This window comes from Cinclus cinclus, chromosome 13 (assembly GCF_963662255.1).
Source record: "Cinclus cinclus chromosome 13, bCinCin1.1, whole genome shotgun sequence".
NCBI lineage: Eukaryota > Metazoa > Chordata > Aves > Passeriformes > Cinclidae > Cinclus > Cinclus cinclus.
In genome coordinates, this window is record NC_085058.1 from 19,561,144 (window position 1) to 19,572,818 (window position 11,675).

At 45.0% G+C, this 11,675-nt stretch overlaps 1 protein-coding gene across 1 annotated transcript; it reads right to left on the bottom strand.

The window, feature by feature from the left end:
- Positions 1–78: 78 nt before the first annotated feature.
- Positions 79–9,779, bottom strand: INTS14 (integrator complex subunit 14). Its single transcript, XM_062501274.1, has 12 exons — positions 9,544–9,779; positions 9,184–9,458; positions 7,887–7,994; positions 5,930–6,085; positions 4,826–4,944; positions 4,249–4,391; positions 3,416–3,508; positions 2,779–2,923; positions 2,392–2,525; positions 2,171–2,289; positions 1,726–1,791; positions 79–883 (listed from the first exon to the last, which is right to left on the bottom strand). The coding sequence occupies exons 2-12, from the start codon at positions 9,403–9,405 to the stop codon at positions 632–634; spliced, it is 1,557 nt and encodes a 518-aa protein (XP_062357258.1). The 5' UTR covers positions 9,406–9,458; positions 9,544–9,779; the 3' UTR covers positions 79–631.
- Positions 9,780–11,675: the final 1,896 nt, after the last annotated feature.

An 11,675-nucleotide genomic window follows, 5' to 3' on the forward strand; every position in this document is an offset into this window, starting at 1 on the left:
CAGGTCAGTGTTTTGGGCCACACAGCCTGGTTGCTATGAAAACAGAACAAATCCAACTTAAATTTTCATGAAGAATTACTCTTTATTTGTATTATGCAAATACAAAACCATGTGTCCCAAGATCAAGTTACTTTCAGAAGCATGAGCACTGCAGTGCAAGTGACAATGCTCAGTACAGACTGCCAAGTTGGGCATAAAGTCAGGGCCAACACCCCAAAATCAGCTCCATCTGATCTTGCAGGGTGCTTCTCACACCTTTCTTTGGACTAATCAAGTTATGCTTAAAGTGTAGTAGCTGCCTTTTAGGATACCTTCACCAGTTCAGTTACCTAGTAACTGCATTCTGGGGAGGCCAAAACCCAAGAGCTGCCTCCAATGGCATTTTTTCTCTCCTCACATATAACTTCCACCCATCATCCGACACCATCACTGGGTTTGGGACACTTTCCACAGTTTCCAGGTCTGACTAAAAGCCACCACAAACGAGCTACGTCTGTTTAGAGAGCACTGATGCAAAACTTCCCTGTTTAGATAGTTCTTCAAACAGCGATGGAACAGGCCCTAAAAAGTAAACAGAGTAAAGTTTGAACCACATGAGCCTTAATCTAGAGAAGCTCCCAAAATGGAGACTTCACATTCTCTCAGCGCCGCTACTGGAAAAGTCTGTCTGCAGAGGAGCAATGTTGTGCTCATAGGCAGCGTACTCCGAGGCTCCAGAACTCGCCACTTTGAGCTGCTGGGCTGCGTGCGTGAGCTGGAAGGCGGCGTCGGGGTGGGCGGTGTCGGGGAGCAGGGTGCACTCCCTCTCCAGCATGTCTGCCACGCCCTTCAGCAGCTCCAGGAAGCCGAAGGCCAGAGCTGCCTTTCGCAAACGATTCAGCTCCTGCAAAGGCACAAAACCCCTTTTAAAGCCACTCCAAGCCTGGACATCAAACGCGGGTTTCTTGTATCTGTTTTTAAAGGTGATGTTACTCACAGTGTAGCTGCTGGAAACTGCCCAGCTGCTCATGGATAGAAAATCGGGAATGATGGTATGCGTGGTCTTCCCTTGATCCTTTCCAATAAATCTCCACTTCTTCCTTTTATGCATTCAGCTATTGTACCTGCCTGCTTTGTCTGTGTCCCAGCAGGGCTCCATCTTAGGCCTCACTGACTGACTGCTGCCTTTAACCACAGTGTCCAGGAAAATGTAGACACATTGCCTTTTCTTCCCTGTAAACTTATGTGCTTAAGTGCACTTAGACAGGGTATTCTTCAGGTCTCTGGAGGCTGCAATACCAAACTGCTTCAGCATTACACTTGCAAGAGGAATGATTACCTCCAGCTATAGTCTGCTTATGGATTATTATGGTGTGGCCAATGTGCCTGGAACTTTTTCTTTCTCTGCTTCAGTTGTAGATAAAATGGAGGACACATTTTCAAGACTCAGAATGGCATCTGTGCTCCTATTCCTCTCTGATCCCTCAGTTAATTTCTGCCTGGACAACAGCATAAACGTTCACCATGGAAGTAGCAGAGGTCACGAGAGGCACTTGTAGACATGACACATCTGTGCCAGAAAATGTAGTGCCAGACCATTGAAATGAGACCCCCTTGTCTCACCTAATCAGTCTGTAAGTTTTTGCAGAGCACTGCAAGCCTGCAAGAACACACAGTGTGGTTCCTCTGTCAAATGCACCACAATCACTATGGATCAAACTTAGGCCATCCTGCAATGTTACTCACTTTATAGAAAGTTTGTGTTTTTTCAGGGAGTTTCCTTGCATTTCTCAAGATCTTCTGTACATCTGTCTGCAGAAAAGAGAAGAAAACAAAAAACCAGAAATCTTGGCAGCTCCTGAGGGAAGCTGCAGAACAATCCCCAACTCTTTATGGATAAATTATCCTGACCATTGACAAGACTGCAGCTCACAAAGACTGCAACATAACTGGTAATTATACTAAATTCAATAAACCAAGCCAGATGCTCCACTGGAGACACAGCTCTCATTAAACAAGCTATGCTTTCTGATTGCATTTTAATCATGACATTGTAAAGACACAGTGTTTGTAAAAATGAAAGAAAAGCAATAAAGCAATTAGATTAAACGGGCAAGACATGCACAGACTGCAGTTCCTGCTGAGATGGTTCCTGCTGCTCCAGGTAAAGCAGCACGACCTGGATCATTACCTGGAGGCCACTGGGTTTGATCCAGACAGTGACATTCTGAGCGTAGCTGCGCTTGTTCTTGGGCTGCAAAGGGAAAGGGCTCTTATTGTCATCCTCCCCATAAGGATTTTCTTTTGCATCTGGGAGAAAAAATAAATTATAGACTTAGCAACTAAGAATTGTTAAGATCATTCACACAACACTGAATGTGGAAGAGTAATTCAAAGGAGTGTGGCCAGTACCTGAAATGGGGCCAAGCTGTGCCATCTTCCCCAGCCATGGGAGTGGCTCAGGACCAGGTTCAAAGAGTGACATCATGAGGTTTGATTTCTTTTTGCTATCAGCTTGTGAATAAAGCATTCCATACCACTCTGGCCTGTGGAAAAGAGCAAAACCTCAAATACTGAAAATCTTCCACCCCTCTGCCTAGAATGTGCCTCCCTCTCACTGTGTGGAGGCTCAATGTTTGCAATTTGTACTGACAGAAACAAATCTGCAATTAAAAATCCACAGCTTAGTCTAGCAGTGCAGAGTTCTGCACAGAATGCAGATATAAATAAACATAATTTATAAATAAAGCCTAAAAGAGCAAAGTAAGAGATTTTTCAGGCAGACATCCAGCTCCATACCCCAACTGGACGAGAGCCACCATGCCTTCCACTTTCAGGCTGCCATGTAATAAAACACAGAAGTTGGGGATTTTCCCAGCAATCTGATTAGCTGAATTCTCATCTTCAGTGTCATCTGTGATCCCAGGTCCCACCTCATCCCCCTCTGGGGAAGAATCAAAGCAAACAAAGAGAAAACATGAGAATAAATTCAAACATAAGTTTGGTTTCCATGACACCACCCTTTACTGTCTGCTTTCAAGAGTTAATTAATACTTTTGTAGAACAAACAGCTGCAGAATGAACTGCTTGGGCAAAGTGGCACAATAATGATACATAAATATTCCACTGCATTGTACTCAAGGGCATTAAACAGTCATCTTGCACCACATATTTCATGGCTCATTATTATTATTCTGAACTGTAAGTTTAGCATGTTCTATTAGTAATGATGTTGTAAGGACCCTGGTCCCTCTATGAATTTCACAAAAAACACAGTATGCAAAATAAGAGAGCTTGTAGTCGAGGTTTTAATGCAATCACACAAATATGGTATCTGGTATTTTGATAAAGAAAAAAGCCCCTGTACTTCCAGTCTAAACCACACTACAAGGGAAGCTTAAAGTAGATTTTGCTGAAATAAACCCAACTTGCTCACCTCTGTTAAGTGCAATGGGCAGTACCAAGTGTCTGGACAAGACAGGAGGACTGGAAATGTCAGCAATATCTACAAACCCAACAATTTCTAGATCTGCAGAGAGACAACAGATGTAAATCAGATGTAAGACAGTTTAAGTCATATTTGGAAATAAATGAAATGTATTCAGAGCAAATTTAACATCACCACTTCTTGCACCACCAGGTTTTCTGAAGCAATGACTAAAGGCAGCACAAGAGAACCCAAACTCAACTGGAGTGTAAAGGTGTTAATAAATGAGAAATACATAAATCACACAACTTTTGAAGATGACTTTCAGCACACACGGACTGCTGCCCATGAGCTGTGCTGCTGGGCAGTTACAGAACTGGGCACCTTGATATTTACACTGTACACAATTGCTGTCTTATAAATTCCAAAAGAGAAAAACCACATGCCTGCTGCTCATGGGAGCTGTGTCCACTAACAGGAGGGCTGGGAAGGTTTTTCTTTGCACAGTTGTTTTTAAAAATAACTTCTCCTCCCTGAGACTTATGAGGGTGCTCATCGAAAGCAGCCTGTGATTATCTTCCAGTCTCTACCCCTAGGAACTGGCACCCTGAGCTCTGAAAGTGCCTCTACCCTACCCCAGCCCTTTAACCAGGTACACACAGATGAAGTAGGATGCTATTTTTGTCCCCTGGTGTCACACATACACCAAAAAATTACACAATCAAAGACTGATCCTTGCAGAGACAAAGTGGATGAAGCAATAACTACACAGGATGAGAGGTGGTAGTGAAAGGGCAGAAATCAGATGGATTTTAGTATAAAAGCAATCATAGATTTGTTACCTGTATTAATTGCTTTAGGAATGGGGTCTATTTCCTCATCTATAATGAAAGGCTCTGGTCTGGGAAATACTTGTACATCAGATGTTAAGTGGCCACACTTGAGGACAGCATGGAATGGTGTATAAGCCAGGTCTATTAGCTTTCTAGAACACAGTTATTAAGGAAAACATATCAAATGAAAATAGTTTGTCTAAAGCACACTAATTTAGCTCCCAAACCTTTTTTAACTACAGTTAATTCAATAGTTCCAGCGTTGCTAAATGATGAGACAAAGCAGTATTATCCCACTCATAGCAAATGAACAATAATTATGGAAATTACAGTCTTCTATCTGCCAGGCATAAACAGATGCTATGGTTTGGTTACAATGACTAAAATAAATATTGACCATAACCAGTGAAGGCCAAGATGAAATTACAGTTAACAAGATCATAAAATAAAAAAAAAAATACAAAACCAAAAAAAAGGAGTTTAATTAGAACATCTCATATCACCAGATTTCTTATTGTATTTGTTTTCCTTTCAAGATACCAACTGGGGACCTTCCCAGAGGTCTGTTATCTACAAGTGTGCTTACCCAAACATGGACTGCACATTCTTCAGGCAAAGGGGGCCATCAATGGTGAAAATCTGCCCTTCCCCATTGTTTAAATCAATGAGCCGTTCCAGGCAGTCTAAGGAATCTGTGCTTTGAAGCTGCAGAAAAATAAAGGGAAATATTTTTGTTGAGTGTTCTTTTTATTCTCTTTTGTACTAACCAGTATTTTTAAAGAAAATATACACAACACAGCAAAAAGCATCTCATTGGATGCTCCCATGATTTTTTGTTCTCTCTCCTTTCCAAATAAAGCAACATTCTTTGTCTCACAGGCAATGTTCTCTTATTACTTATCAGAAATAGATTATTTATTTTAAATATTTAAGTTATTTTGAGGTGCAAACAACGCTTCAATCCACCAGCTTAATCAGAAGGATCATCCTTGACAGAGATCATGAAGTTGAGATATCTAATTGATGCCAAAGCAGAAAACCCTTCTGTGAAGGGCACAAGAATACAGGTGTCAATCAAAAGCAATGCTATTACTAAAACTGAATCTAAGGAATATTAGTCAAACGGGCTTTTCTTTAAACAGTGTTTATGCAGCAGAATTCTAACTCCTGTGAAGATTTTTAAAGCTGGGATTGAAATTTGCAAGAGATTGAGAAAGGAGGAAGAAAACTGACATCTTTCCTTCAAAACTAAGGGAAGCTGTTTTGAACAGTGGCTTGGAGACTTCAATTTTCTCCTCTCACATTTCTACATACAGCTACTGTGTTATAAGTGTTGAGCATCTCTGCAACACAAGTCGCTTATTCAAGAATTTAACTGCAGATTAAGAAGAGCCCCAAAAACATTCAAAGTAATTAATGCAGTAGTAATATAAACAGAAAAATTAAAATTCCATAATATTCCCCAGGGACAAACTGACACGATTTATAAAGATTATGGTAATAATGCAGTAGCAGTAGATAATAACAGTGAAACAATAAACCCTAAATTCCCTTTTACCCAATAACTAAGCGCCAGAATGTCAACAAAACCTTAAGCACAAGAACATCAACGCAATGTTTTGTGCTGACCTGGTCGTTAGTTCAGAGAAGACCAACAATTATCCCATGTAACAAAGAATAAAGACATCACCTCTTCCAGGTTGGCCATGCACATGACATAGAGCTTGGACGGGAACGGGAAGGGCAGTGGGAACCTGTTGCTGTCGCTGCGCTGGCTCTGAGTGGCCAAGGAGTGGCGCAGGGAGCCTCTGCCGATGCCCAGGCAGCCGTCGGTGACCAGGACAACCTGCGGGGACCGGGGACACGTGAGACACTGCCAGCGGCACCTCGCACCTGAACACCCACACCCTGCGGGAGCCTTCCTTCAGCACGCGCTGCCACCGAAAATCCCTGCTCCCACCCGGATTTCATCCAACGAACTGGGGGATTTCATGCAATTTCGCAAAGAAATGCGAGCAGAATTTCCAGAAAAAGCCCCACTTAAAGGAGAAATTGAAGATTGAACCCTCGTGATTTACACGGTGTGCCTGTAAATAAATGTTTTCTTGGCATTAGGTAATTGCACTACAATTTGAATCTCATACATTTCATTTTTAAGTGTATATTAGAAGCACAGGGACTACACAGCCAAAACAGCTGAGCTGTTGGACTCAAGGATTCCAGGTTTATTTTCAAACGGATGATAAAGCCCATTTCTTCTGCAGAATCTGGAGAGCAACTCAGCTTCCACTACAAGCCACAGAAACCTCAAAAAAGGGTAATATTAGTGATCTTAATTCTTTGCAAATACAGCTACAGTATGCTGACATTTTGCAGCAGAACTACTATAGCAAAACCACACACTTTTCCATTCAATTGCACATCCAGAATCAATCCTTATGGAAATCTGCACTGATTACAGTGAATAATGGGGTTATTTACACTCAGCTGTGATCCAGTCACTTCCAGAGGAGTAAAAGAGCTGCTCCTTCAATGCTGCATGGCAAAACAGGCATGATTGCTGGCTGGTAGGTAAGGAAAATCAAATGCAATTGAAACTCCATGTGTAATTGCTACATCCAGATTTGTATTCCTCCTTCATCCTCAGTCTCTCATGCAGTCTTCTCAGAACTGGTGCTCACCAGTGATGTTTTCCACTACTCCAAGGCTACACAGTATATTCCTCAGTGCCCTCCACCACCCCAGCACCTGAAGTGCCAGTAAAATGAGCTATGACACAAATGAGAGACAAAATAATTGAGATCTAATCTCTCTTTGGTTTCACACTTTTCTTGTTCTTTGCTTTGAATGTTTTTTGCTGTCCCAAGGTGCCCTTTGTCCATGTTGGATGATGAAGCACTATCCTTTTTCTCCTTAAGGAATATTGCTTCAAGCATCTTCCCAGCTCACTGAGCTGCAAAATTACTGAACTTCAATCAAGTGTCTCAGAAAATCAAGGGTTAAAAGCAAACTCTGCCATAAGAGGCAGCAGATTTGGAAGGCTGAGAGCTGGGAGGGCTGTATGGAGTGTGTGAGCAGCTGCATGGCAAACGACTCATTTGGGATAGAAGTCAGATCAAAACACACTCGGCAGCAGCCCCATGCTGTTGGTTCAGAGCTGGAATTGTTATAAGCCCTGGAAATCATCAAGGACTGCAGGGGAAAGGCTCCTGCATGTGGGACTACACCCTTTCCAAATGGAGTGAGGCTCCTGGGACAGCAGATCGCATCCAGATCAAACACCAGGCCTGCACAACAGTGCTCCTGAGCCACATTTTATAATCCACTGCACTACAATAACACATCGGGCATGAAACAATCTCATTTTTTTTGCTGCTGAATATTTTTATAAAGATCACCTTCTGTTCACATTGCAGGCTTAGCCAAAATACTAACTCATTGTGTTTTTGCAGCACCAGCATGCCTGAGAGCATTCCAAACTTTCAAATTAAATTTATGTTTCTATGTGCGACTCACAGGAATAGAATCAATCACAGAACCACAGGATGGTTTGGGTTGGAAGGGGCCTTAAGGATCACCAAGTTCCAATCTCCCTGCCAGGGATAACTAAATATGCAGTGAACTTAAACCAGTGAAATCAGCCATACCTGGCAAGGAATTGCTGCCCCCCATTCCTGCTGGACAATGTTGCAAACCCCCAGCAGCGCTGACTCCAAACAGGTCTTGTCATAATCATCCATGTTACTCAGGGCTTCCTGCAAAGACAAACACCACAGTCACTGCTGGGGGAATATCCCTGCCAGGAGACACCCAGCAGTCACTCATGGCTTTGAAGGAACTGTAATATTATCAACACAGCTCTTTTAAGAGTGAAAAAACACCTTTGCATGTCTTAAAAAAGTGGAAACCTGAGGCAATATCAAACGGGAAACATTTAGCTGAGAAAATACTCGAAGGTGTCAGAGCAGCTCAAACTTCTCAGAGATTCACAGAGATCACAAGGAATTGGTCTCACAAAAGATGTTTGGCAGAGAGAAACAATCCCAAAATTTGCATCTGCATCCATAAAACAGCTTTTCTTCTGAAAGTGGAAACCCCACACTTAACACAGCATCACCAGAGTGCAGCTGTGAGATGAACTTGCTAAAGGAGCCTGGCTGGGCCCCTGGCTTGCAAAATTCCTCAAATGAACTCTCAGGGGAGTCAAAATCAATCAGAGAGGATGCACTGGCACTCACCTGCTAAACTACAAACATAACAGAGAACACCTTTCAAAATCTCTTTGCCCCATGGACAAACCTAAACCATGGTACCCTGTGACAGCAGTGTGTTATTTCCTCCTGCATGTGAGGGTCAGATATAAATGTACCATTTTTACTGGATTCAGAGGTTCCAATGCCTTGCTGCATTCCTGTGAAATTTCCCTCTTGGACTTTCTCCTTTCCATATCCTCCTCCCAACTTCCCACCACATCTGTGAGGCCTAAAATCACTCTCACTCTTGCACTGTTTTGACTTCTACACACTCTCAACAACATCTTCTCTCTACCAAATCGCTTGACTCAAAGCCTTTCCAAATGGTCCTGTCAGCTGCACGGTTTATCAAGAGCAAACCAACAACTACACATAAAAACAGGGACATCACAGAACCACTTGTAGAGCTTCATCAGGCAGCCCTTCTCCCCATCCCATTTTTAACTCCATCCCATTTTAGAATCAATCAGCCACACCTCAGTACTCACTTTCAAAGGTGTAACTGTCAAAGTTCAATGTTTCAAACACACTGATTTCACCTACCCTTAAAATAAGGACTAACCCACTCAATTCAAGACGTTGTGCACAGGATGATACCAAATCACACTATTTCACTGTGCTTTTGTGGTGTAATTGGCTCTTCTATTTTAAATGTCGACGGTTTATTGCTTTAAGTGTTCACACCCCCTACCTGGAGCGTGTTGTAGTCCCTCGTGAAGGGCACCATCAGCTCCCAGAGGGATGAAAACACCACCAAGGCCGTGAACTCCAGCTTGTAGTTGGTGGCCATGTGCTCGAAGAGCATGGTGAGCCCGTGGGCAGCCAGGTGCTTGCGCTGGTACTCCTCGGAGCCCTCCACCGACACCGGCCGCGTCATGGACAGCGACACGTCCATCACCACCACCGTGGGCATGGCGAGCTGCTCCTCCGCCGCCCTCACGGACGGGATCGGCCGGGATCACCTGCCTGCAGCGGGACGGAAAGGCACAAACCATTATCAAAGGTGCACTTGTGCTCCCTCACGCTGACTCCGGGGAGAGGAGACAATTACCCTTTTCCTCTCAAAACGTGGGACTGAGCACAGATTCCGTGAACGCACGCTGAACCCCACACAGCATTTCCAGCCGGGTGCACAATAAGGCCTGGAGACGGCAGGAGCTGAGCCTCGCTGGGGAAAGGGCGCAGTCCTACGGCCCCGAGGGCGGTCGGACAGGGATCCAGCCCCCCTACAAGCCTTCGCCCTCAGCGGGGCTGTTGCCGGAGCGCTCCCGGACCGGACCGGGCCGAGCGGCGGCGGCGGGCACGGAGCAGGGCGGCGGAAAGAAAACGCTGCTACACCACCCGACCCGCCGCGCCGCCATGCGTGCGGCACGAAAAGCGGCCCCCCAGAAGCCGCGGCCCGGGCGGGAAGGGCCGCGCCTCAACGCAGCCCGTGAGGGCTGGCAGCGCACGGGAGGCGGCAATGTGGGGTGTCCGTGCTGGGACAATGTGGTGCCCACATCAAATATGACCACAAATAAGCGCTATGTGTGGAGAAGGGTTTATGGATAAGCATCCCGACTGGGTAGTGCGCCTCCTTCTCCCAGTTCTGTACGTGTGGGAGTAGGGCGCGGGAGGCATAAACTCCAGTGCAAAACGATGTACTCCTGGAGTTGTGTGTTCAGACAACAGTTTGCTTTAAAATTATCAGAAAGTCACAGAATAGCTGATGTTGACCTCTAAGGTCATCAAGTCCCACCATTCCCCCAGCAGTGGCAAGGCCGCCATAAGCCACGTCCCCAGGTGCCACATCTGTAGAGCTTTTAAATCCCTCCGGGGATGGGGACTCCACCACTGCCCGGGGCAACCTGTTCCGATGCTGAACAACCCTTTCAGTAGAGAATTTTTCCCTAATATTCAGCCTAAATCTCCCCTGGTGCAACTTGAGGGCATTTCCTCTCCTCCTGTCCCTGTTCCCTGGGAGTAGACCCCAAATCCCCCCCTCCGGCTGTCCCCTCCTGTCAGGGAATTGTGCAGAGTCACAAGGTCCCTCCTGAGCCTCCTTTTCTCCAGGCTGAGCTCCCTCAGCTGCTCCAGACCCTTCCCCAGCTCCATTCCCTTCCCTGCACTTGCTCCATCACCTCAATGTGCTTCTTGGCATGAGGGACCCAAAACCAAATCATAATTTTCTAATTCCCCTGTGATAAATCTGATGATTCGATTGTTGTGGCAGTTAAATCCTTGGCCAGGGATGGTGTTATTTCTTCCCCTGTGAAACTCCACCGTATCAGTGCCACAGAAGTGTCACGGGAACCATTCCCAGGTCCCTGCTCCCTCCCTCTGCCTCAGTGCTCCTGGTCTTGAGGGATTTTTTCATGAATCGATAAGTTTTAAACCTCGCTCTGGGATTGCAAAGTAGACACATACTGTGGCAAAGACCAGCAGAGCTGCTTGTCTGGCATCTGGCCTGTCAGCCATAGGAGATGCCTCAAAATGCAGCTCCATGTGCCTTGTTTAGACGTGTTTATAAATGTGATTTACTCGCCGCCAATGCTGTGAGGGTGATCCGTGCCCATGGCTGGTGCTTCAATCCAGGAGTTTGTGAAGGGGATAATCACCTGCCCTCACACTGAGAATAACCTCTGGTAGCAGACAAAGGTATTGGCTTCAGAGACCCAAATCTATACAATACTATTTAATCTTCTTAGGGGCTGCGGGTATTAAACTGGATTGGGAATTCCTCCATTAATGTGTCCTTCACACCTGACCCCTCTTGTTTTAGGACTCTGCCAGCAGAGGAGACATCCTGAAAATGGGATCATTCTCACCCACCTCTCTGCAGCAGCATCTCCCATCTGGCTCTTAAGTACCAAAGAAGCTTCCAGCACTACACCCAACCCCTGGAGTTCCCCTTCCTCCTGGACAGACCCTTGGAAGGTAGGCTGGGGAGGTTTGTCTGATTGCTTTGGATCTTGTGTTACTGAGACTGGAGGTGAGAAAATGAGTTTATCAGGAGTTGGCCTAAACTTACAAGACTAGAGAAACAGTTCCTCTGGTCAGGAACTGTGAAAAGCTGGAGAGCTCTTAGAACTGATCCTAGCTTTGGATGTTTTTGGATGCTCACAAAAAGTCTTTTAAAGCCACTTGTTTAGGAGAGGAGAAGTAAAACCGGTGTTTAAATAGTAGTGTGTGCATAACTGTGTT

Bases quoted from the DNA above. Each gene is read 5' to 3' on its own strand.
- INTS14 (XM_062501274.1), bottom strand. From the start codon at position 9,405: ATGCCCACGGTGGTGGTGATGGACGTGTCGCTGTCCATGACGCGGCCG. The intron at 7,995-9,183 runs GTAGGGGGTGTG...TTGTCTTTGCAG, and splicing joins GGGACTACAACACGCTCCAG to GAAGCCCTGAGTAACATGGA. The intron at 2,290-2,391 runs GTACTGGCCACA...TTTTTCTCCCAG, and splicing joins ACAGCTTGGCCCCATTTCAG to ATGCAAAAGAAAATCCTTAT.